The sequence below is a fragment of the Rousettus aegyptiacus genome, unplaced genomic scaffold (assembly GCF_014176215.1).
Source record: "Rousettus aegyptiacus isolate mRouAeg1 unplaced genomic scaffold, mRouAeg1.p scaffold_m13_p_3, whole genome shotgun sequence".
Taxonomy (NCBI): Eukaryota; Metazoa; Chordata; class Mammalia; order Chiroptera; family Pteropodidae; genus Rousettus; species Rousettus aegyptiacus.
The window spans coordinates 26,098,798-26,126,053 of NW_023416306.1; the positions used below are offsets into that span (position 1 = coordinate 26,098,798).

At 34.2% G+C, this 27,256-nt stretch overlaps 1 protein-coding gene across 2 annotated transcripts in view; it reads left to right on the plus strand.

The window, feature by feature from the left end:
- Window positions 1–27,256, plus strand: part of ERP44 (endoplasmic reticulum protein 44) — a 67,555-nt gene that overhangs the window by 13,650 nt on the left and 26,649 nt on the right. The window contains exons 2-5 of one of the 2 annotated variants that reach the window (XM_016162586.2): window positions 8,006–8,078; window positions 9,738–9,777; window positions 13,836–13,951; window positions 26,187–26,371. In XM_016162586.2, coding sequence (XP_016018072.1) covers window positions 8,006–8,078; window positions 9,738–9,777; window positions 13,836–13,951; window positions 26,187–26,371 — 414 coding nt within the window. Of the gene's footprint in view, window positions 1–8,005; window positions 8,079–9,737; window positions 9,778–12,622; window positions 12,755–13,835; window positions 13,952–26,186; window positions 26,372–27,256 lie in introns of those variants that run through there. The other variant, XM_016162587.2, reaches the window with a different exon arrangement.

Sequence of the window (27,256 nt, forward strand, 5' to 3'; positions counted from 1 at the left end):
AGCAGTGTATTAATACATATAGAATAATGGAATCATTCTTGGATTCAATAATAAAAATATATTTACCTTAGAACACAATGCTCAGGAATAAGAAATTAGAAAGCCTGAAAGTCATTCTAGAACTAAGTGAATATGGAAAATAAGAAACCAAAGGTTTTACTGAAGAACAAGTTTTCATTGATAGATGTCGACTCACCAAAAAGTAGTCAGGACCACTTGTTTAGTAGTGAAATAAAGATATTCTTGCACATATGTGGGAGATATTTTCTTCACATTCTCTTCACAAAGAAGAGAGTTAAGGAATTTATATAATTTAGGAGATATCGCAGTCTATTTGGTATAAACCTCGAAAACACTTTTTAAAAGTGAAAACATTGATATTTAGTTCACTGTATTATATTGTATATTGGCTTGCTTCCCCATCCTACTTCCCCATTTCTCCATGGGTACTTTCCTTTTTCTCCCAAATAAACTGCTTGTATTCGACTCCTTGTCTCAGGATCCACTTCTGGGGGCAGCCCAAACAAAGATAGATTGTCATTTTTTCCTATAAATTTTCTATATTTTGACATGGCCACTTTCATCCTCGTGGTGTCATTTTACACCATCGCTTCCTATACACTAGTTTCTGGGCCGCTTAAATTGAGGCCAGGTTCAGTTTGGAGGCGTTGAGAATACTTCACGAGTGGTGCTTTTTATTTCCTATTTCATTCTATCAAGAAGGATTAATATTGGGTTGTCCACTTTTAGGGATGTTAAGATGATCAGTAACAGTGTCAGTGCAATTGTTCTACATTAAGATTAACCTAAAGTTTCTTGAAAGCCTAGGCAAAAAGGAGGGAATACGACATCTAATTCTCATTGTTCAGTGCCCAGTAGTTATCTTCTTTTGAGAATAGATAATGACTTTGCTGGAATTATGGATGACTCTTAAAATACTTGAGAGAATCTTCTGTTTTAATCTGCAAGTGAAATTGTTAAATTTTATGATTGTACTAGATATCATTTATATAATGTTATTCACACCTTTATCCTTAGTGCCTAGTATGGGGACTAGCGTATTACAGATGTCTCAGCAAAATATTTGTGGAACAAATGAGTGGCCTGACAAAAGAATGTATGTACCAACATGTATGTAAACTTTCTTAAGGGAACTTTCTTTCATCATGCATCCTGGGAAAGAATTACAGTGGAGTACAAAGAGAGCTGTCATAATTTTCTCTTGGCATTCATTTGCAAGTATTTGTTCTGCACTGTTACAATATCCAGTGCAAGGTCCTAATCTGGATACAGTGATGAAAAGAACAGACAGACACACACACACACACACACACACACACCACCACCACCACCAACACCACCACCACCACCACCACCCCTCCTCCTCCTCCTCCTCCACCTCCTCCTCCTCCTCCTCCTCCTCCTCCTCCTCCTCCTTCTCTTCCTCACCCTGCTCCTCCTCCCCTGCCCAGGGTTCCAGAGTCTGTATAGAAAATGAAGTAAGCAATTCTTATCTAGAATTTTCTCCCAGTTCTCTTTGTTAATACTGCCAAGTTGTTAGACGTTTGGATTTTAGAACAGTATGCGGTGAATTTAAGAGAAAACTCCTTTCCACATATTGAAAAGCTCATTCTGGTTCTTATAATAAGCTCATTTTTCTGTGAAGGTCAGAGAAGTACATTGTCTATTCCGATAAATTAGTTCATCCCGTTTTTAGAATACAGTGAAGAACCAAACACAGATGACTTTAGTTTTTAGTGGAAATCCATGCACAATCAGATAGTTAATATGTAGGAAAATTATGAATTGCAACAATTTTTTCCTTTTACCTTATGTTTGTTTTTAACTGGCAGAATTTGAGTTTAGGGATTATATTACCTATATTTGAATTATTTTTACAGAGAATTTGTTTTTCCAAATATGTCTGTGCCCACCATATTTCGATTTATTTAATGAAGAATGTCATAATTGTTCTAATGTTTCTTTATAAAAGCAGATCGGTTCTGGCTTGTCCGAAATGAATTTTACTGATATTATTGGAAGGTTGGTTGTATCACGGAGCAATGTAAGGGTTAAAGTAGCTATCCAGTGTTATTCTATACCTAGTCCTATTTTTCCCCTCTCCTTGAACTTCTAGTTCATTATAATGCTTCTGGGAATACTAACAGTGAGATGTGCCTTGATTGATACTCAGCTTCAAGGTTCTTACAGTGCCTGTCAGCCTCAGCTTCTTTGCCCCCGGGACCTTTCATATCTCTTATCTCCTTGCAGCCAACTGCAAACCTCCAAGCATTTTTGTTGCCTGCCAGCTTAATGCAAAACTGAGGCTGAGACAAGTGGCCCCAGGGATGGGAAGCAGTCTGGGTCCCATGGCATTGAGACTTCAGGTGGGAAGTTGATTTGTAAATCTGGATTAGAAATGGAAGGGAGCTATTGCCTGGTACATTGCTTATTTCTTGCTATAGGAGAGACATAGTTTGTAAAGGGATTTGAGAATCTCCCAACAGAAAAGGAGGTAAATGAAGGATTTCACAAAAGTACACTAAGATATTCTAATAAAACAGTTACAGCAAAGCCTAGCAAATGCTTTTGTGACTATAAATTTTGCTAACGAAAAATGTATGTGTATATATATATATATGTATATGTATATATTTAATAACCTCTTTTGCCTGATACTTTATTAGCTTCTGATCCTGAAAGTCCGAAATCATTTTTCATGACTGAATTAACAACCTTAAAATAGGACAATACAAGAAATATTGGCATTTTATCCACTGATGTAACATATCTGTTCTTAAATGTGGGTCTTCTATATGCTGAAGTGTCTGGATATCATGCCGGAGAACAGCTGGGGGAACCAGAAGAAGCTATTACTAGGAACTCATGACAGCTCTTAAATGGTGCGGTAGGGGGGTTTCTGCAGTGGGAAGGAAGATCACTTTTGAGATCCCGACTAATTCTGAATCTGGATCATCACCAAATGTGCTTTTCACCACCACATTTTTAAAAATGTTTTAATATAGACTTCATTCTCATTTTATTAAACTTTATTGTCCTCAAACATATTAAAAGGCACTGTAAGAGCCTTGAAGCTATTCCCTTTTATGAACATTTTTCCTCCTTTTCGCAACTCTAACATCCTCCCAAATTCTTAGTGTATTATCATAATCTACCTATTCATTCACTTAGTACATATCTGAATGCTTATTGTGTATAAACAGTGTACTGTAGTAAGTGATCTGTGAAATATAAAATTGATTAAGTTGTAGTGTCTGTTTTCAAGGTACTAAAAGTCTCCTATAGGAAGTAAGACGGGCATAAATAACTCGCGTGAAAAGTGTTAACACCCTACAGAAAGTGCTTTAGGGGTTCAGAGGAGAGAGATGAATTGCTGTTGTCTGGGTCCCTCAGGAATGCATTCATAGAGAAGATAGCTTTTGAATTGGGTCTTGAAAACTAGATAGGCTTTCCTAGCTGTTCTTTTAGAGAGGAAACTGCATGAGCAAAATGTGGAGGCAAAATAATAAGACACATTTTAGGAATTGCAAGTACTGTAAACCCCTTGCATTCTTGCATTTGTAACTTACAGAGTTTAGACCATTTGCAAATGACCCTTGAAGGGTCATGTAGTAATTTTTCTGAGTTACTGATTTTATACCCCTGCTAAGAAAGAGCCTAGTTTTTCAAGTCAATGAATGAGGCTAGTGATTGGTTTAGCATTCATATCTTAATCCATCTGTATTCTCTGTTCACCCTCGTTCCAATTTTCATTTTACTGTATATGGTAGAGCATTATATGTTTATTAAAAGTTCAGGATTTATGAAGAGCTTGTTAACAATTCCTCTCAATTGCCAAGGGACTACTGCAGGGTGACCGTATAATTTATTGCCCAAACTGGGACCCTTTTGAAAGGGGTAATGCTCATAATAATATTCCCAAGCAACAGTCATATACGTACAGGTTTTGTCTTAAACAAGCTAGAGTATGTAGCCAACTAGATTGGTTACTCTAACTATTGTTTATGTTGGTTAGAGTATGGATTCTAAATGGAGTACAGTAGGGTGTGAGTAAGGAAAGCTAGTTTGTGAATGGCCTTAAATGCGAGGCTAAGGAGTTAGGCTTTTATACTGTGGACAGTGAAAAACCCTTGGAAGTTTGTATTGGGCAGAAGAATTGATATATGCAAAGCAGCGTTCGAAAAGATTAGTCTGGCCTCTGTGGGCAGGTTGGATTGAAGGGAGATGATCAATTCAGGGAGTGTGATAGTTGTTTCCATTAAGGGTATATTCAAATGGTAAAGATTTGCATAGTCGTACTATGAAGATTGATTTATTTATAAAATTATGAACAGAAGCTTTTATAATTCACTTCTAATATTTGTTATTGATGTTAGTTCATACTTTTGAAGAAGATCCTGTTGGGTTAGTGTCTTGTTCAGTTAATGTTTTGGTTTCATTTTGTCTTGTTTTGTTTTAAGAAGGATAGCTTAGCAGTGAGTGTCAGAGCATTTTGTATGTGCTAGTGTCATAGCATGTAGATATGTTAATAGTGTAACAATTGAAGTTTTACCTAACATTGAGAGAGAGTGCTTAGTAATCTTTCCAAAATGGATTTGTAAATACTATCTTTAGCTTGTAATCATCTTTTTATTGTATCTTGTTTCAACTTGATGACTTAACCTAGAGAGAATTTTAATTTTGCAGTAACTCCCATTTCCCTAGCCTACATTTTCCTCTCTTTCTATCCTTATGGAGTAGGTTAGGCTTTTGAGAAAGAGAAGGCATTTTCTACCAGAAAAACCATGCAAAGCCTCATGGGAGAGGGAATTAGTGCTTGAAGAATTGATTATGCATGCAGTAATGAGTCCGAGAGGACACTCCAGGTAAAAGAAACCATATGTGCAAAGAGATAGAAGCAGAAAAATTGTGGGCCATGTTTTGGGAAAGCCGCTGGCCTACTGGGTGGCTTCAAAAATGGTATGGAAATACACCTAGTGTACTGGCCTCACTAGTCAGTTAGGTGGTCATGGAAGGTACAGGTAAATTTTGAGGAAAAGAAAGTTTTTTAGTTCCCAAAGATACCTCAAGCTTTAAAAACTGTCTAGTAGAAGAAAATATTCTTTACTTGCTGAATATACTCGTATTTAAAGTTAGCCTGTCACTTTTTTAAAAATCAATTTGGGTGCAATATTTACCATTTCACTGATATACCTTTTATATAAGATCATATCACTAGACCTATCAGGCTGGAATGTTTAAGTTTGTACAGGATTTATCTAATGAATTATATAAGATGATTGGAGAAAGGGAACTAACGAACTGAAGAGAATATCCAATTTGTAAAATAGTTCATATTTATGTCTGTGTATATATATGTTAGGCTGTATTTTTCATGTCTACTAATATCTTCTATTCAAAATTTTTATGTAGGTTTTTGTTGTTTCTTTAAAAAAATAAATTTAAAAGCTTACTTCAACTCTAACTGAAAAAATTAAATTAATGATACCCTTTTCTCTCCTTGGTTTAGAGCTACTTGTCTTTATTTTACTTAAGCTCTATAGCATTTGACACATAAAGATGTTTCCCCAGGAGAATCTTGTTTCTGCCCAGGGCCGACATGAAAAAAAAGCCATTTGTCAGACTAGTGGAGCTTGCTAACAATTCAAATAAACAACCTGTCTTTCCCTTCATACTGCACATTAATAGAAATGTTAATGATAAAATGCCTCCTTTATGCCCTATGGGGAGGAGAGATTATTGGGTCAGATACAATTATTTTGCTTTGGGCCCTCTTAAACACAAGACTGAGCTGAATTGTCTTATCAGTTTTATGGTTATGAGCAGTGTTTCTTAAGTAATTGTTATCCATTTAATACAGCCAAATCGATTGTTGCTTCATTTGTTGTTATCTAGCATGTAAAAAGTCATTGAATTTAGCATATAGTTTTCTGTAAACATATGTTTCGATAGGCAATAACTATTCAGAAATGGGCTTTCTTGGATTATACAACTGAAGACCATTATTGTATCTTTATTTTACACATTTTTCTCTCCTCATTACACCACCACTAGTTTGAAAGCTTCTTGAGGTATAGCAAATCTTGTCTGAAGCATTTGTGCCCTCAGTACCAATTAGACACTCTGTAAATGACAAATGAGTTATCTAATGACTTGACTTTGATAATGACCTATTTTGTTGCTTTACGATACTATTTTTGCATCATCTTCTTGAGTTTTTCTTCAGTACACAATCCACTCTAAAATCTTGCAGACCAATATAATTGGGTTTGTTAAAAACCAGACAACAGGCCCCAAATGGAGTCACTTATGGCCCACATCACCAAACTAAGAAATACAGTTTAGGTTCTTCCAGAAATGGAATCCTAAGCCAGTCAATCAAGAATTGCCTGATCAGATTAGTTAGGTGGTCTGCCTGATAGACCCATGTCATCCTCTAAAGGAAAGTAACTGCAATAACTAGCTCACTTTTTTGCCTAGTATAATAACTTCCTTGTTCCTACTCCTTTCTGCCTATAAAAGTCTTATATTTTGTACAGCTCTTTGGAGCTCTTATCTGCTAGATTGGTGGCTGGCTGATTTGAATCAATATTTGCTCAAATAAACTTAAGAATTTTAATATGTCTCAGTTCATCTTTTAAAAGTACATAGTTATCTAGAACTAGTCATACACTAAGGGGAGGATCTGTTAATTGAGATATGAATAGTAAGAAATGACTTATTATAATTAATAGTGAGAGAAGTGTGATCTTTACAATTAATTTTTGAGGTCAAGAATAATGAAATTAGTTATATAAGCCATATATTTAAGGATTTTAAATTCTCTAGCTTTTAGGAGAATTTTATTTATTGGTTGCTGGTAGAAATACTACTTAGCTATTGGCTACACTATTACAATAACTTAAAGATAAGACTAATGTTATTCTTAGGCTTCTAAGAAGTGATTTTTTCATTTGATATCTGTAAATGATTTTTACAAATCATTTTTATAAATTTATAGAAATATATAAAATAATTAGCTTGACTTATTTATATACCAGCATCAACACATTTCTTTATACTATTTAGAAGTTGAATTGTTGGTGAATTATAAAATTTTTGAGTTATAACTGTTGTGAGTACCGAAGTGACCATGAAATGGGTGGACAGTGGAGTAGTTTTTAGTACCTTGATCAGGGCCTAACGTTAGTTGGTCACTCAATAAAGAGCAGTGGTTCAGTGAATGAATTTCCAAACAAAAATTCTGGTTTGAACAAAAAACTGTTCAGGCATCAAAACACATAGTGTATTAAACATGGAACCTAAAGTACAAAAAAAATTACCTTTAAAAATAATAAACAGTTGCTAGTTTAGTTTAAAATTGTATCTTTGTTTTGGCAAGCTGAGATTTTCGTTGACAAACTTGAACTTTGGTCTCAGATAAGTTAAAGTTAAAAACATTCTCACTCTCCTTTTAAGATAGCCTCTCATAACACCAGTAACAGAAGATGAGGCAAGAAGGGCTTTTAGGGTCACAATATGAAAAGACTTTCTTGAATCCTCTTCATTATTTTGTTCTGTCTTAAAAACATGGTGGGATAGAATCAGCAAGCTTAGCTTTGGTTTATATTCTTCCAAAACTGGTAATCATCTGGTAAATTTTTTTCTATGGTGCTATAAAGATAAAATTGTTGAAATATTAATGTAAAAGGATGAGTAAATTCTCAATTTACTTAATTGTTTAGAAACAATCTCTTCTGTATATTTGAAAGTATAGGATGTCTTATTTGACCAGTTTCCAGGCTTGACAATTTATACTTCTCCAATTTCATTGATCTAGTGATGAGGTAGAATAGATTAATAAAGATTAAAACCAATTGATGGATGATTTTGTAAATAACAAATGAAACCAACTTTATTCATAAATTTCCTTTTTCTTTTTAGACTCTGTTTTATTTGCCTTTTTTGGAAACATTTATTAATTTCATTGTTTTGAAATTTCCAGGTTACTTGGATTTTTACTCCTGTAACAACTGAAATAACAAGTCTTGATACAGAGAATATAGATGACATTTTAAGTAAGTACTTTGATATTTTTAAAGTACACTTCTCTATAGTTTATATACAAAAACAAAATAAAATTTCACCTATCTAGAATGATTGAGGAGCGGGCATTCTAATTAATTACTGAATTAACAGAGCACTTTTGGTTTTAATTTTTAGTGAAATTTCTTAAAATGTGTAAGTCTACTTTCCTGTGTTACAAGTAAACTTTTAGTCTACCTTTATTTCTTTGCGATACCATAAATACTACTTTAATTGTTATTAAAGTATTTTGCTAAAGACTACTTAGAGGCCAACAGTTTTCACTGTGCAGTACTAAATGTACTTTAGGACACAGCTAGAAATTTTTTTTTTTTAAACTTTGAACTAAATCACCTACTCTGATCTCTTTTATTGTTATTGGTCCATTTAAGTTCAATAAGTGTTTTACTGATGCTTTGTTCACAGACAGTGTGCTTGTAGATACAGTTAACTTAGGGGGACGCACTTCTTGTTTTTAAAAATAGCAGAGGGAAGGTGAAGACGTAGTTGATAGAAAATCACAACTTAGGAAATTTAAGAAAATGTACAGTCTGCATAAATTATTTTTTGAGCGCTTCATTTCAACCCACTGATTTGAACATAACAAAACTAAAAATAATAAAAGTAAAAGGAGTTTATTCATTGAGCATTATATATTGTTTTGTATTCTTGGAACTTGTTTTAAATGCTAAAATCTATTCCCACGTTATGGGACCTCCTTAGAACAATGGTTCTATAAACTATTTTAGAATTACTTGGAGGATATAGTAATATCTGTACTGCAGGCCTGGCCCCAGTTTCTGATAGAAACTGTTAGATGCAACTAAGAATTTGCATTTCTGTAAGTTGCTACATGATGCTGGTGCTTCTTGGTCTAGAGATCACAGTTTGTGAACCACTGCTTTAGAATGAATAAGCAAGTGGATCAAAATTGCTTTCAAAGTAAAAAAAAAAAAAAGGAAGAGAATCAAAACTTACATATTATTTTTCACTCCTTTAATCTCTCAAATTCTAGAATATCTACTTTTTATTTTTGTGAGTACTTGAGGAGTTTCTGTTTGTATTAGATTTATGGGAAAAGAACATAACTTTCTCATATCTTCACATCCTATGCAAATGATACTAAGTTATTTTTGCAACATAGAATAACTGTTAAGTGTATAGGAACCAGAAAAAATACATTTTACCCAAAACCATTAGTTGTAGAATACTCGTAACTAGGTGGGGCATGTTTGAGCTTAATTATACAGCTCTTTTCTGTGAAATAGGAATTCCTTGCAGAGGTAATTCTCAGTTATTCATAAATAAGGAAAGTCAGATTATTAAAATCCAGATTATTTCACTTGACTTTTTATGAGAGTAGGCTATTTAGCAGCTTACTTGCTTTATCTGGGTCTGATTCCCTTTTGTTTTATATTCATTCCATGAAGGTATAAAGGTGGAGGCTATAAATAAAAGAAACAAGGACCCCCACAAATTATATGTTTTCCATTCTTTGTATGGGTGTTTGAGCAAGAGGTAAATTGTTATTGTGTACTTTTTTTGGGCCTTTACAATAAAAAAAGACCATGATGAAAACCATATTTTTTACGATGCCAAAATTATGTAGACACAAATAACTTAGGTTGTTTGGTTTTGTTTTTCAATTTCAGACAATGCTGATGTTGCTTTAGTAAATTTTTATGCTGACTGGTAAGTAATAATATTATTTTTGTGGTTTAACTTGGTAAAGGTGAATTTTTCTTTGCTAGAAAGGGGTGAGTGGGGAAGCCTTTTTCTTTTATGAGACTATTCCATACACAAAGTCAATTAAGGTTCATTCACAAATAAAGCAACTTAATTTAAGCATCTGTGTTTTAAGAGAGAAATATACCTGATTCCATTATCCCACATCTTAAAATAAAAGTAACTAACATAATGATTCAAATCTCAATCTTTCAGTCTCTCTCCCTCCTCCCTCCCCGCTCCCCCCCACACATGCAGTGAGTACATATTACAGTTCTCAGTCAGTTTTTCCTGAGAAAGTAGGACAGTGTTTGGAGGTAAGGATGTGGGTGTGGCAAGTTTAGAAGGAAAAATTATGTTGAAAACTTTAAACATATACCACTAACTACTACTTCTAAGAAGTCTTTACTCCTTATCCTGTCTGCATCAGATTCTGTCTTCTGTGTTCATATAGTACCCTGTGTACTGCTTTCTTTGTCTTAACTACATTGTTCTTTTATCTTTCTGCCCTACCAAACAAACTTTGAGGGCAGGGATAATGTCTTACTCAGTATTTCCAGCATCTAGAACAAGGGCATAATATGTGATAGATGTCAAAGAACGTGGGATGGGGACAGGAGGAAGAGAGTTTCAGCTCAAGAGAAGTCTGAAACACATAATCCTCATTCCTAAACAATCTGTATCTTATTTGGTAAACCTAAACCCATTTAGGTTTACCACCTACTAGTTACCACTGTCCTATTTCAGGCTATAGTCCTGCAATTTACCCAGATTCCTGCAACTGCCTCCTAATTTATTTTATGTGCCTCTAGTCTTATGTGTCTCCATTCTGTTCTCTGCAAAGTAAGCCAGATTAGTCTTTCCTAAAATGCAAAGTAGATCAGTTTACACCTTATCTTAAAACCCTTAAATGGTTTTCTGTTACCTTTAGATAAGTAAGTCTCTCATCTAATGACCTGGTCCCTTCCTACCTCTACAGCTATATCTCTTGCCTTTCTCTGTTTCCACATTCTGTTCTAGTTATACTGAATATTCTGTAGTCTTTCACCACTGGACCCTCAGTCGTGGTATTTTCTCTGCCTGAATGGATCACTGTTATCTCAACTACTTATTTACCTCCTTAAGACTTAATCATCTTTCAAGTCTTAGATTAGATATCACTTTCTCCAAGTCACCTTCCTAGATCAATATCTCTAACCCTTTCTCTCAAGTCAGGATAGGAATCCTTTTGCATTTTCTCATAGCACCCTGTACGCACCCAACTCTAGTACTTGTGTACTATAGTTTAGTTGGCAGCTCTCTACTACACTGTTAGCTTTGTGAAAAAAGCACACCTATCTTTTTTCAGCATTATTCCCTAAGTACTTTGCATAATACTTGTTAGATAAGTACATAATTAATATTTACTGGATGAATGATGTATGGATATTCAAAGAACTTCAGTAAAATGTTGAAGATATACAGAGAAAATACCATTTATAAAAAATATATAACAAAGATAACATTTTCCAAGATAAATTAGGGTTATCTAGATGTAAAAATAGACACAAAATTTGGTAGAAGATTATCTAGTCCAATTCTTTAAGAATAAAACTGAGATTCAGAGGAGTGAAGTATTTTCCCAAAGTTACATGACAAGATTGTGGCAGAGTTAAAACTAGATTGCTGTTCTCTTGATTGAGGGATTTTATGTGTTTTAAGAAAAATAGAATGTGCCACTGACCTTGTTACAAAAATTGAGTTGGAAATGTGGACTAATTGAATTTATTCGGGAGAACATATACACAAAAATACCTTGAGTTGTTCATGAATTAATCCTCTTTTATTCAATTGAAAAAACTTAGGTAATTGGTCATAGTACATAGACTTACACTGTACCCTCAAAGGCTAGATTCTGAGTTCCTTGTGAAAGATAATGGATGTAGCAGTTTAAGAATTCTGTAACAGAACTTCCTAAAAATACTGATATGCCTCAGAAGGTGGTCAACTATAGTAGGTACTTAATAATGCTGTTATGTGCCAGGCTTTTTACATATATTGTTTTTAATGCTCAGAACTACCCTGCAGGTAGGTATTATAATTTCCATTTTAGGTTGAGGAAATTGAGGCTCAGAAAGGTCATACGGCTAGTAAGTGGTGGAACTGGGATTTAAACTCAGGTATGTCTGACTCCAAAGCTTATTATTTTCTTCACTAGGTCATATTAGTAAGTGCTCTCAAATTGTCCCTGCGAAAAGACTTTTTTTATCCATTTGGTTGATTTGTAAAGAGTTGATGCAAGCACTAGAGTGGAGGTTGGATTCAGATGACCCTTAATGTCCTTTTAATAGATTATTGCTTTTATGTTACTTTTATAAATGTAACTTTTCATATGTATGGATACATGTATATGAAGGTGCAGTAATATTTCAATTGAACTTTTATTTCCTCTTCCCCTTTCACTTTTTGGTATCAAAACTGATCCTATTTTAAACAAAAACTTATGTTTAAATGCTTACTGGGCAGCAAACTGGACAATTCAGAAAGAAGGAGCCCTTAATGTATGTCTTTACCTTGCCCGTAAGCCAGGAGCCTGTCTACTGATTCTTTACTAGGCCATATTCTAATTCTTCAAGAAACCATTAATCAGTCCTTACCCCTTCCCACCCCTGTCCTCCAGCACCTCATTTTCAACAAACTGTAAGAAACCACAAACCTGTGGTCCTAGCCTCTCTAGTTCCTTCATTCTATCAGTTTTTTTATTTAACAGACATTTATTGAAATGCTTATTAGAATATGTAGTCAAATAAGACACGGTCCCTGATGTCCACAGACCCCACCCACCTATCCCAGATGGGAGAGATTTAAGAATGCTAAAAGAGGAAAGAGCCACTTGAAAGCAAGAGATTGAAGATACAGATTGTGTCTCCTTGATATATTCTAGGACATCTCCTTAGGAAGTCAGGTGAGTGGGCTAGAAGAGATACATACAAAAAGAAATAGGGAGGAAGTATAAAGTTTGTATCCTTTCACATACTTTATAATATTTTTGTAGAATTATGGATAATATGTATGACCTAATCACATATGCATCACATATTCACAGGCTTTATTTAAGTAAATTTCTTTGTGGCAAAGGGCTCTGGAAGCAACAGTAGCAGTTATAGTTAGTTATTTTGTTAATGAATTCTCAGTACCTTTTTCACATGAGAATGACCATTCTAACCCATCTGGCTGGGTACTAATTCTGATTTTTCTTTTCTTTCTTATCAGGTCCCTTTAATGACCCACAGCATATATTTGTGAGGTGGTTGGCCTGATTAAGGGACAGTCAGAATTAGAAGTTTCAAGTTTCTGGGATATTGTGGGATTTGTGCCCCTGTTTATAAAAATAAAAAATGACAAAGGAAACATGGACAGAAAATCTTGTTTAGGAATTTAAGATTTTTGCTCCTGTACTTAGTACATTTAACGTTTATAGCTACAAAAGCCCATTTTAACCAAGGGTAAATGTTGAGGGGAAACAGTTCATTATGTACTGTATATATCCTTTTCAGACAACTTATTTATTTAGTACGCTACCTTGCTTATGAGATCTGATTGAACTAATCAGGTGAATTGGTCTAATATTTGCAATGAACTTACCATTTTAAAGATTTTGCACAGTAGTCTAAAATATGTTCACTATTTAGAGAAAGCTTATTTCTTTTATAAATGCCAAAGTCTCAGTAGTTGCAAGTCCAAGTAGATTCCTCTTAGAGGGCTTATTTTATGGAGTTTGTGAGAGATCCTTATCTGTGTGCTCCATAATATTGACCATTTTCCTAAGGTAAAAAAAAAAAAATCTTTTAATTATTTCTGTAGTCTTCGAATTCAAAGTTACTTTCATCTCCAATGAATGACATCAGGAGTCATGACTAAATTAATGATGTGATTATCTCAAAAGCTGTGTGTTGTACATATGCTAATATCAATGGATAATAACTGAAATAAGATTTTACTGCTTCTGCTTTTCAGTTTTAACTGATAACCTTCTCTGTGCATAGGTGTCGTTTCAGCCAGATGTTGCATCCAATTTTTGAGGAAGCTTCCAATGTCATTAAGGAAGAATATCCAAATGAAAATCAAGTAGTGTTCGCCAGAGTTGATTGTGATCAGCACTGTGAGTACCTCAGGAGGAAGTCTGGGAGAAACACCCGATCCCCATTTCTTCCCCCCGCCTGCCCCATACTTCTTTTTTTAAAAATGTTCTGCTTAAGTGGAGAACAAATCAAAAAGGTACCAGTGACCTGCTCAAAATGTTGATATTTAATCTTTATGTACTTAAACACTACTTCTCAATGTGAAGGGTTTTAAGTGTTTTATTTTTTCATTAAAATATAGTAGAGCAAGCGTACAGGTAGTAAATCATAACAGCAATGTTTTCTACCAAAGCAAATTCCAAAATTAATAAATAAAATCGAAATGTAGTTTTGGGGGTGGGGGGGAATGGATTTCTATTAGTTTTAGAATCATGCAAAAATACCATTTGTAGTCATGTCAAGTCTCATATTTTTGTGTGTTCCTGTTATTTAAAAGATTCTATTAAGATTGGCTTAGATTATTTTTGAAGTGTAAATAGCTCTAGTTAACTGATTATATTATTGCGAGTGTTGAGAAACTTAGGTTAGACTCACGTAAAATCCAGTCTCTCGGATTTCACTTGTTCCAGCAGAGCATTCTCTATAAAATCCTCGTGGTTTTCCCTATACATGACAGATTTCCCTAACTTGAGCTAGTGAGCTTGCGGAGGTGTTTCCTCCTGAGTGTTCCTGTTACACTTGAACTTTCCTCTCTCGTAGTACCACACTTATTGCATTTTGTAGTTTTGGTTTATTGTACCCTAGTTGTCTCACCAGTTGCAATGTCAGTTCTTTGAAGGCAGGAACTTCTTTTCTTTGTTTTTGGTTCTTTTGTTTTAATCCTTTTTAAGCGGGGACCAAATTCATTAATCTCTGAATCTCAAGAGTCTTGACAGTTTCTGGGAGACAGAGACTGCTCTTTCAAAGCCTGTTGCATTGAATTATTGGTAAATTGGCCTGAATATAGATCTCTTCCGTTCTGCAAGTTTCCTGTCCTTTACAGTTAACCCGAAAGAATTTGTGCGTGCGTGTGTGTGTGTGTGTGTGTGTGTGTACACTAACTATTCATTTTACTGATGAAATAAAGTGGCTTAACCAATGTCTCCTACAGTTTAATGTCTAGTCAAGCCAGATTTAGAATGCAAATCTCCTGACCAAATGCTTTCACAGACCTACAGGAAGTCTTCACTTAGTGTCATTAACAGGTTCAGTGACTTTAAGCGAAAGGATATATGATGAAACCAGTTTACCATAAGCTAGTTGATATAAACAGGAGTTAAGTTCCTAAGGCATCTCATCAACGTTATAATGAAACAGCACTGAACATAATGACGTTATCTGAGGACCTGCTGTATTCGCTGCTTTTTTGTTCAATTGAACAAAGATTTTGGGGATTTACTGATAAAGCCCTGTGCTAGACAGAAACAGCTAAAAGCAAAGCATTTCAAAATCTTAGAAGCCATACCCCACATTTCTGTCTAGTGAGATTCATAACTAGATAGGATGAAGCGAGCAATAAAAATTTTTTAGTACAAGCATGGCCTGCATTTCCACTCTGTTTTGTGGATCTTTCCTCCCACCTTTATTGACAGAGAACATGATGTTTTTGATGTGGGCTCTCATTTCAAATCTTTCTGTTCTTTATATGTTTAGACATGACAGTGCAGACAGTAGTCCTTACTCTGTATTTAGACCATAAAATATGAAATGATTCTCAGGCTTACAGTAATTAGGAAGAAAAATGAACTATTTAGCCTTAAATATAATTTATTCTATCTTTTAAAAAGATCAGCGTACTTTTTAAATAAATCTGACATCATTGCTAGTAATCAAGTTCTCTTTTAATGGGAACAAATAGCCATAGTTCAGATCCTTTTTGATCCACCAGAGAGATCTATAAAATTAGTTTTTTACTAGTGACAGTTATATCTCAGATAGTGTGTATCCTCTCTAAATATTTATTCTCTTCCATGTAATTCTTCACTTTTTAAAAGTGACATTATGAAATCCAATTGATGATTAACTCGCATTTTCTACTCTCTCTGTAGAGATTGTAAGATATACTGTACTTTGGGTAACCCCTTATGTGCCAGCTGGATTGTAGAGGTTTTGAGCTGGAGGGGAATGCCTGTTAGGCAGATTGTTCTTTGGTAGGATTTGATTTTTTAAAAAAAGATTTATTGAGATATCATTGACATATAATAAATAACACAAGTTTAAATTATACAGTTTAATGTTTTGAAACGTGTGTACACCCATGAAACCACCACCACAATCAAGAGATCAACATGCAGTCATCGCCCACATTTTCCTTGTGCTCCCTTATGGTTCCTCTCTCCATCCATCTATCCGCAGGAGACCATGGAACTGCTTTCTGTTACTATAGATTAGTTTGCATTTTTTAGGATTTTATGTAAGTGGAATCATACATTATGTGTTCTTTGTGTATGAATGTGTCTTTTTTTTTTTTTTTTTTGGTAACTCAGCATGATTATTTTGAGATCGTCGCACATGTCATTCATTTTTATTTATTGAGTGACATTCCATTGTATGGCTGTTTACCACAGTTTGTTTAACTATTCACCTATTCACAGACATTTGAGTTGCTTCCAGTTTTGGGTTAATACAGATAAGCTGCCATGAACATACATAAATATGCTTTCATTTATCCTGGACAAAGACCTAGGTGTGAAATACTTGAGTCATGTGGTAGGTAGGTTTATGTTTATCTTTTTCAAAAACTGCCAAACTATTTTCCAAAGTATTTTACATATCTACTATCAGTGTCTGAGCATTCCAGTTTTGCTATATTCTTACCAACATTTGGTAAGGTCAATATATTAAATTTAACACGTCTGTTAAATTATTAACAGGTATAATTTCTTACAGCAATTTTTTATTGGGTTTTGAGAGTTCTTTATATATTATGAATGCAAATTTTTTTCAAATGTGTAATTGCAAATACTTTCTCCTATTACGCTCTAAGAATGTCTTCAATTGTAAAATAAATAGAACATAAAATTTATAATCCACTATTTTTAAATGTATAGTTTAGTAGCATCAAGTATATTCATGCTGTGGTACAGCCAGTCTTCAGAAGTTCATCCTGCAAAACTGAAATACTATACACATTAAGCAAAAACTTCCTACTTTCCCCTCCCCCATCACTTGGCAACCACCATTCTGCTTTCTGTTTCTATAAATTTGACAACTCTAGACACCTCACATAAGCAGAATCATACATATTTGTCTTTTTGCGACTGGTTTATTTTACCTAGCATAATGTCTTCAAGGTTCATCCATGTCGTAGCATGTGTCAGAATTTCCTTCCATTTTAAGGCTGAATAATATTCCATTATATGTATCTGCCACATTTCGTTTATCCATTCATCTGTCTATGGATGCTTAGGTTACTTCCAACTCTTAGTTATCATGAATAATGCTGCTGTGAACATGGTTATATACAAATATCTTTAAGATTCTGCTTTCAATTCTTTTGGATACATGCACAAACAGAAGTAGAATTGCTGGGTCATTTTTTTTTTTTTTTTTTAATTTTTGAGTAGCTACCATACTGTTTTCCATAGAAGCTGTACCAATTTTACTCCAGGTACAAGGATCCCGATTTCATCACATCCTCCCCAACACTTGTTATTTTTTGTTTTTGTGATAATAGCCATTCTAAAAGGTGTGAAGTACTACCTCATCATTGTTTTGATTTTCATTTCCCTAATGATTAGTAATGTTTAGCATCTTTTCATGTGCTTCTTGCCATTTGTATATTTTCTTTGGAGAAATATCGGTTTGAGGTCTTTGCCCATTTTTAAACCAGGTTATTTTGTTGTTGAATCATAAGAGTTCTCTATATTTTCTGGATATTAACTCCTGATCGGATATATGATTTGCAAATATTTTGTCCCATTCCATACATTCTCTTTTTACTCTGTTGATTTTGTCTTTTGCACAGAAGTTTTAAATTTCCATGTTCAATTTATCTGTTATTACATTTGTTGCTTGGGTTTTTGTGTCATATCCAAGAAATCACTGCAAATCCAATGTCATGAAACTTTTCTTCTGTTTTTTTTTTTTTCTTAGAGTATTATAATTTAGGTATAGTAGATATAGTTTAGGTCTTTATCTGTTTTTTAGTTATTTTTTTTTACGTGGTTCAAGATAAGGATCTGATTTCATTTTTTCTCATGTGAACATCCAGCTCTCCTAATACACATGTCGATGAAACTATCCTTTCTTCATTGAATGATCTCTACATCGTTGCCAAAAAATAAGGGTTTATTTCTGGGCTCCCTTCTCTGTTCCATTGATATATATGTCTTTCTTTATGCCAGTACCGCACTGTTTTGATTACTGTAATTTTATAACATTTGAAATCAGAAGGTGAGACCTCCAATTTTGTTCAAAAAGTGTCTTTAGAAGGGTATATTTAATTTTGAGGAACTTCAAAATCTATAATACTTCCTAGCAAAGGAAGTATTTATGCTTTTTTAAAATGTAATTTCGATGCAGTATCTTAGAAATCTTTGTGTCACTCAAGATCACAAAGATTTTCTGCTTTATTTTCTTTGATAAATTGTATAGTATGAAGTTTTACACTTAGGCCTGTGATCCATTTGGAGTTAATTTTTACATGTGGCACAATGTATGGATTGTTAATTTTTTGCATATAATTATCAAGCTGTTCTGACATTATTTGTTGAAAAGACTGTCCTTCACTAACTTTGTATCTCTATCAAAATCAACTGACCATATGTATGTGGATCTATTTCTAGTCTCTGTAGTCTGTACTGCTGACCTATTTAGTTAGGATTTATCTGTTTGTCTGTGTTCACATCAGTACCATACTAATAGATTACTGTAGCTTTATAATAAGTTTTGAAGTCAGAAGTGTAAAATTTCCATCTTTGTACTTTTTTGGAAGTAGTTTGGCTGTTCTGGTTGCTTTGGATTTCTGTATGAATTTTAGAATCGCCTTGTTAATTTTTAACCAAGGGGTAGAGGGAAGGAGTGCTGAGATTTTAACTGAGATTACTTTGAATCCTTAGACCAATTTGTGAAGCATTGTCATTTTAATAATATTGAATCTTCCAATCCATGAACATTGCATATCTCCCCATTTATTTGTCTTTTTAGTTTTTCTTAGCAATATTTTGCAGTTTTAAGCAGTTTTTTAGCCTACATGTCTTTCACATCTTTGTCGGATTTATCCATAGGTATTTTTTGATGCTATCGTAAATGATATTTTTAAAATAAGCTATTTTTATTGCTTACAATAAAAGTTACAAAGATAATACAGAGAGTTTCCTTATACTTCTTACCCAGTATACCGTAATTTTGACATCTTATGTTACATGGTATGTTTGTCAAAACTAAGAAACTAACACTGGTACATTACTATGAACTAAAATGTAGACTTTATTCAGATTTTATTAGTCATTCCATTCATGTCCTTTTTCTGTTTATCCAGGATATTTATTTAGTCATCAGGTCTTCTTAGTTACCTGTCCATTTCTCATTCTTTCCCTTTTATTCACAACTTTGACAGTTTTGAGGTGTATTGGTCAGGTATTTTGTAGAATGTCCTCATTTTGGGTTTGTCTGGGTTTTTTTCTTAGATCTTACACATGTTTTGTGAGATCTACCCCTAAGTATTTCTTATTTTTTGATGCTGTTACAAATGGCATTGATTTTTTTTCTAATTTAATTTCTGGTAGTTTGTTGCCACTACATAGAAATACAATTGATTTTTGTATATTGATCTTGTATATTGGTATTTATTAGGTCTAATAAGTTTTATGTAGATCTCATAGGATTTTCTACTTAGCTTTGTTGTATGCAAATAAAAATTTTACTTTAGTAGTCTATATTTCCTTACAGTATTCTTTCCAGCCAAGTGTACCTACTTGCTACTTTAGAATTAGTTTCTGTCAGGCAGAAAATCTATAATACTTCCTAGCAAAGGCAGAGGTAACCTGAGAATCAAGATACCATCTTGCCCACAGATGTCTCATTCTTATTAATCACCTGTCTAGCATCGTGGCAGCCTGCTGTATTCTGCCTGCTAATATTTTAGTCTGTTTGCCTCACTTCCGACTCACCGTAACACCCAGACCTTCCATCCAAAGTAATAGTATTATTTCATGGGAAAAAGTCATTTATACAGTTTCTTGTCAGATTGCTAGGGAAAACTGCTATTTATGTTATGTAGATTTGGGCATGTTTTACACTTATTATTTTCAGTTGTTTGCCACAGCCCCTTGAGTTAGATAGGATAAGTATTATTCATTCATTTAACAAAATTTTTATATGCCTACCCTTTGTAATGCAGTGTGGTAGGTTCTAAAGATATAGCAATGAACCAAGCACACCCAGAAAGGTAAGAGCAATAAATACCCAATTGCTCATTGTGATAACTGCTCTGAATGGAAGGTTTTGTGTGCTGTGAGATAGTAATATGAGTCTAACTTAATCTGGGGGAAAAGAGAAGTCCTCATCAGAAGGAAGAGTAAGAATTTTTAAAGGGAAGAAGAGTGTTTTAGACAAAAGTAGGAGTAGGTGTGAAGTTTCTGAGGTAAAAATGAACATTGGACTTTCAGAGAGCTGGAGTATATTATCATTTTGCAGATGAAGACACTGAATGAAAGCTGTAGAGAAGCCGAGTGATTTGCCAAGGTTACATAATAAATGAAGACAGCTAGATTGTACATAGCTTTTACCAGGTAACTACTGTGTTTTGAAGGTCAAAAAAAGTAATTTAAATTGGATTTCTCACAGAAACTGAGAATGCACCCAATTTGTATTTAAAAATGACTGAAATTGTCTGTTATGAATTATATAATAGTCTATTTAAATTATAATGGGACAATATATTAACAAAAATATAATTCACTCATATGTGGTATTGTTGTTTCTATACTGTGTGGCCCAGCCCCCTACTAAGGTAGAATCCTTTGTTCTAGTACCAGAAGCCCACTGTTTACTAAGTCATATACAGTGGGGCAAGTTCCTTAACACAAATCACTCAACTTGATTCAGCACCACCATAAGAATGTGTGTGTAGCAAGAAAGAGAAATGTGGTCGCCAAATGTTGTAAAATGTTAAATCTAGGTGAAGTCACACAGGCATTCGTTACGTTACTTTTTCATCTTTCTGTAAGTTTGAATATTTTCAAAATAGAAAGTTGGTATAAAAAAGTCACTGAACCTGTAATTACTCTTTGGTTATGAAAAGAGCCAAGAGGAGGACCTTGTTACTTGAGTTTTTAAGAAAATGTATGTAGAAGAAGCTTGAAATCTGCACTGTACAAGTGTACTGTGATATTATTAATTATAATTTCTGTTTCACTGATAAAAGACTTTCAACATAATTATTGAATTTTAAAAAGAATATTCTCGAATAGACTTTTACTGGCATTTTGAAGAATACTTAGAGCCACTTGATCGCTTTTGGAAACTGACCTAGAGTTCTCCTTTGCTGTCTCAATTTTTCAGTGAAAACCTCCCATGAGCAGGTATGATAATTGAGGCCATTTCGTTGGTCATGAAATCACCTACTTTCATGAGATGCCATCTCTTGGACATTAGCATCTCTGCCTACCACCAAGTGTTATGGAAGGCAAATAAAGTCAAGAAACAAACAGCATAATTATATAATAATACAAAAATGTAATGACACTAATTTTCATAAAATATTTCAAGTGAGTATTTTCAAAGTAGGCCCTCTGGGTGGCGATGCATGTTTCTTAGACCTTGTTGGGAATTCTTTGAAGCTGTCCTATATGCCAGTTTACTAGGTGATCCAGGAAAACCCATCTCAGTCCATAATTACAGGAGACCCTTTGGTTTGCTGCCCACATTTCCTTCTATCTCCCTCTCTTGAACCTAGCAGCATCCTGTGGAGTGCTTTCTATCCTTCCTTACCTCATTTCTTTATATGCCCTTCATAGGACTTTCTTTGTTGAGGTTCAGGTAAATAGGCTAAGAACTTGGAACTGGAAAAAGAAGGAAGGCAGGAGTGGATATAACAGGCTAATTTCACCTAGTCGGCCCTTTTGTTTCTGTGTATGAGCTGGATGCAACAGCTTTTACTCCCTCCTCCACCCACCCTCACCCCACCCACCAAAAAAGTTAGAAATTGTAGAAAGACAGTTTTGAACACAGACTGACACTGGAGTGTCATCAGGAAGCATCCAACAATTTAAACTTAGGTATATTTTTGAAATCCCAGTGTAAAGTTTGTAGCTTGAATAACCCTCACCTAGTAGTAAAATTTAGTTTACTTCCTAAGATCCTAAATTCTCTATTAATTGTATTTAATGTCAAGAATAAAGTAAGAGAAGTCGAAGGAAGAGAAAAAGGGAAAGTAAATCAGGGCAATTAAAGAGACAATCAAGAGAGAATGTTGAAGACAACCTCTTCCAAAGCCCAGAGGGCATTTATGTCCTGTGATGGCTGCAGAACAGGTATCCTCACTCATCCTGCAGACGACTGAGGTGTCAGGTTTCATATTTGTCACAGATCTGACAATTGCCCTTCTCGTTTCTTCCATCTGAAGGACCCATAAGAGAAATCTCTACATGTCTGGTGAAGATGTATTTTTGTTCACATTATAGAAGGTTCCTCTTATATTATACTTAAAGAATCTGAACTTACACATCTTTTGTGTACATATATATTAAGAGTTATAAGAATTTCATTTGAGAGTCTGGTCTGTGGAAACAGAAGTAGTAACAGCAGTAGAAGTAGTAATATTAATGATAATCATAATGATGAAATGTAAACTCTGTAAGAGCAGGGACCTTATCTTTTTTACCGCTCTATCCCTAACACTGGATTGGTGCCTAGCACATATTAAGTGTTCTATTATAGTTGTTGAATAGATGGATGGATAAATTAGTAATAAATAGTAGCCAGCATTTATGAACTGTTAGTTTTGTAGACTCTACAGTAAGTACTTTAAATAGATTATTTCATTATTTCCCAATAATACAATAAAGTATTTTCTGCAATATTTCATCAAATCGAAGTTGTCAGTGATTATGTCACACTTTTATCTATAACTGAAAAAACATAAAACTGAACTATAATACAATGCTTTATCACTTAAAATTTGTTATATCTATTGTAAGAACTATTTGGACTTAGATACAGATTTTGTGTCATAATTAATATGTGATAAAAGAAAAATAAATTTGTTGAAATAATCCTGAAACAATTTCACATTCAGAATCTTACTCTTGTGCATCACTTTCCAATTCTGTTATTGATTTTTGTGTTTTTCCACACAGTATCAGCTTCTGTGCCATTAAAGGTGTTGGTACTGCTCTTGATTAAAGAGTGTTTACTCTTCCAGGATTTTCTTCCAAATTGCTAATACCCATGCCAAGTATTAATGCAGGCATTTTACTTTTGTCTAACCTCAGTTTATTTTTTCTAAATTGAAATGTCTCTGTTAGTTAAGCAGCTTTTATTCAAAGTTAGCAAATATAACCAAAATGTTAATAGTGGTTTCCTCCTGTGGTTGTTGGATTACAAATGGTTATTTTCTTATTTGTAATCTTTTGTTTTCCAAAATTTCTACATACACATAAAATTAAAACTTACCTTTGCTTCAACTATGGATCATGATCTCATTTTATCTCATCTTCTGCAGCCTCCTCATTTGGGGAGTTTGGGAGTAGAATTCATCATCACTCTCCCTGGTGGATATTCTGCCTTAGATGAAGTCCCATCAATCTGCCCCTGGCGGGACTGGGTTCTCTGCTGACCTCCAGTGGCTATAGGCTGTATGGCAAGAGTTATTCATAAACGATTTGTTAGAGCAGAACATTCAGACTCCTAGCATTTTTAGGAAAGTACTTTGTAATTGTCCTTGAATTAGGCAAGCACATGCTCTCAGACACCACAGTTACTCTCACTTTTCTGCTAACTTGAACCTTCCACATTGTAAATTGAGCTTTTATAAGAGGTATGCATAAATGAGGCATTAAGAGTAAGAAAGTAACTGTAGACAACAATATTGTATTAAAAACTTCAAGCTTGCCAAGAGACTAGATCTTAATTATTCCCACTGCAAAAAAAAAAAGAAGAAGAAATAATAATTAATGGAAGTGGTGTAAGTGCTAGCTAATGCTACAATGACAATCATATTGCAATACTGCCATATATAAATATATCAAACCAACATATCTTATCTTAAATATACAGTGTATATGTCAAATATATTTCAATTAAAACATTTAAAAGAAAGGAATAAAGAAACATACAGTAAAGAGTTCATGTACATAAAACAGAACTTGGATGTGCAGGCTTAACCTGAGTCCTGAGTAACTGCTACTCTTTCTTTGTAATTGTTCTGTTTAGGGTTTTATTTTGTTGTTGTGTTTTTGTTTTGTTTTGATTTTTTTCCCTCATTGTTGGGGGGGGGGCGTAGTTTGGGAATGGAAAAAGGTACATAGGCAGCAGGTTTTTATCCTGGAATCACAAGAACAGTGAGACCTTCCTGTTGAAATCATTGGCCTCTTTGTGCAGTCTGCTATGAATAATCACAGCAGGGAGGGATACCACTGTAAAGACAAGAGCATGAGGCACTTTCCCTATTTGGAGTTCTGCTGGGCATCAGTGAGGCAGGCAGGCAAGCAGAACCCATCAAGGAGTGTAAGTGACCAGTGAAGCAAAGGTACATGCTAATTTTCCAATCAGTTAGCTATTAACCTTCTGAAATTTATAATTCCTCTGACATCCATTTTAACATTTGATCCATCCAGTTGATAAAAAAAATTATTATACCCCTTCATTCTTTGTTATGTTGTCAAAATGTCACATTGTAATTATCTTAAAATCACTTTTGACCCAAGCTTGTAAAAAGTCACCTTTATGAGATTATTGATCAATGTAATTTTAAGGTTTTTGCTTCTTAATAATTAAAACCCACCTCATTATGCAGCACACCTGCAGTCATGATGTTGTTTGAGAATTAAGCATCCATTTCCCAGTAGTCTTCAAGTATTATTTAATCTTTTTCTATCCGTAACTAGAATTTTAAGGCATCCTAAAGGTTGTAATGTTTAAGTTTGTAGACAGACTTCTTGTTATTTCTGCCAGGACTATTGTAGTAGCTTCCCTACTAGACTCCCTCTAGTATAGTTGTTTCTACCATCAGATCTAGAAAATTAACATAAAACAAAATTGCAGTTCTTTTTGTTTTGTTTTTATTTTATAACTACTAGAATAATGGAGGCAGGGTTAGAGAATTTTCATAGTGTGTGTGTGTGTGTGTGTGTGTGTGTGTGTGTGTGTGTAAGCAAGCTCGTGCGCGCCACCATTTTAGAATTCTGCCCTCAATTTGCTCAGTTAAAAACAATTGCACCTGTCTTAGGCCACTTCAATGCTCTCTCAGGTCAGCTTCTAAAAATTCAATGTCATTCTTATATATGACATTTGAGTCTTTCCAATGTCTAGAAAACATTGATTTCTCCTATTTGCTGTTATTTCTACTAAAAATAACAGCACAAACATTTAAAGGCTCATTTATTCTGATTGAATCTATATCTTAGTAATTGTGATTCTTGAAAAGTGAGATCATGATTTAGATTCTTACTTTGAGACTATACACATGATTTTTAATGATTGAAACAAATCTTTACTGCCTATGAATATACCCATTGTCATAATAAAAGCATTTTTTTTTTTAGTGTGTACTGCCAAGTTCAGGGTTTTATTTTATTAGTTTACACAAAATTTGCATATTTGGGATTATAATTCTTCTAGCAAATAATCTAATACTTTTAGCCTTTTCTTTTATTAAAATGCTGTAAGAGAATCTTGTATAAGGTGACTTGAATGACTTTTTAAAATTGAAATTTTGCTCATTTTAATATTCTTTTCTAGAATATATAATAATGTTTACCTAAATTTATTAAGAGTTTACTGTGTCATGCATTTGTATTATCTCATTTAGTCCTTAAAACAACCTTATGTGGTAGAAATTATTATCCTTAACAGATGAGAAACTAAGGCATACTTAGTTTACACAGCCAGTAAAGAGCAAATTTGGGATTTAAACCAGGCAATGTATGTCCTGAGCCTGGCCTCTTAACTGATATGAACTCATCCTAATTATTATTATTTTTTGTCTAACACTGAAAAATTATTGAACTAAAATGTTCTCACTGAATATTTGTAAGATTTTGTACTGTTGGTCTAATGGGTTCACCCAGACCAAGTATAAGGGTGAAGTTAATTTTTTCTTCATTCTTTTAGCTGATATAGCCCAGAGATATAGGATAAGCAAATACCCAACCCTCAAATTGTTTCGTAATGGGATGATGATGAAGAGAGAATACAGGGGTCAGCGATCAGTGAAAGCACTTGCAGATTACATCAGGCAACAAAAAAGTGACCCTGTTCAAGAACTTCATGATTTAGCAGAAATCACCACTCTTGATGTAAGTTATTAACTTTTACTGGATCAAATGAACATTGCCTGTTTAATTAATGTAAACAAATTCTTAGGCAATCTAAGAACCTGGACACTTTCTTGTAGTTTATGGTAATGAGTCTGACATAAACAGATTTAGCAAGTTAAATTTTTCTTGTATTATTTCTCAAGGGAAATGCTAATGTATTACTGACCCTTTGGATAAAATATATAGCATACAGTAAAGTTGCACTAATTTGAATTAATTGAGGACAAAAGGTAGTCTAAATTATGAAGAAATAGATGTTAACATCAGGCATACACAACCAAAGTTTCTATGTTTTCCTTAGTGGAGAACCTCTGGGTATCTGCTTTAATTACTCCTATATCACCTCTTCGATATATGTTTTAATGTCCTCTGAAATAGCTCCCCTAATTATCTTAGCAAACCCTTTTCTTTGTACACTAAGCAGTGTTTTTAAAAAAGTGAGTTTGGGCTTTAGATTGTCATTGTCAGGTTTGAGATTTTATTTTTATCCTACTTACAAGCTAGTAAGTTATCTAGTTAGATTCATGGATGTTATCAGAAGACACAAGTCTCCGAGGTTAGAGGCAAAGGACTTTTGCTCACGTCACAGCCAACTGTGTGAGCATGTTTGTATTTGTTTCTCTCCTCCCCAAGACTTATGGGTGTTACACATAGGTCCCAGATGGATGTCTGCATATGCAGTGATTGTGTTATGGGAGGGGAACTCTGGGCTCTGAGAACTTCCATGTCTGAGCCAGCAGTAAGCCTGATCTCTGGTGGGGGGATTATCTCATACATCAGTGTTGCTAGCTGCAAGTACAACCCTGAGAAATGCCCTGGGTAAGAAGTGGTCAGGGTCTTACATTTTAGGTATACCTAGATATC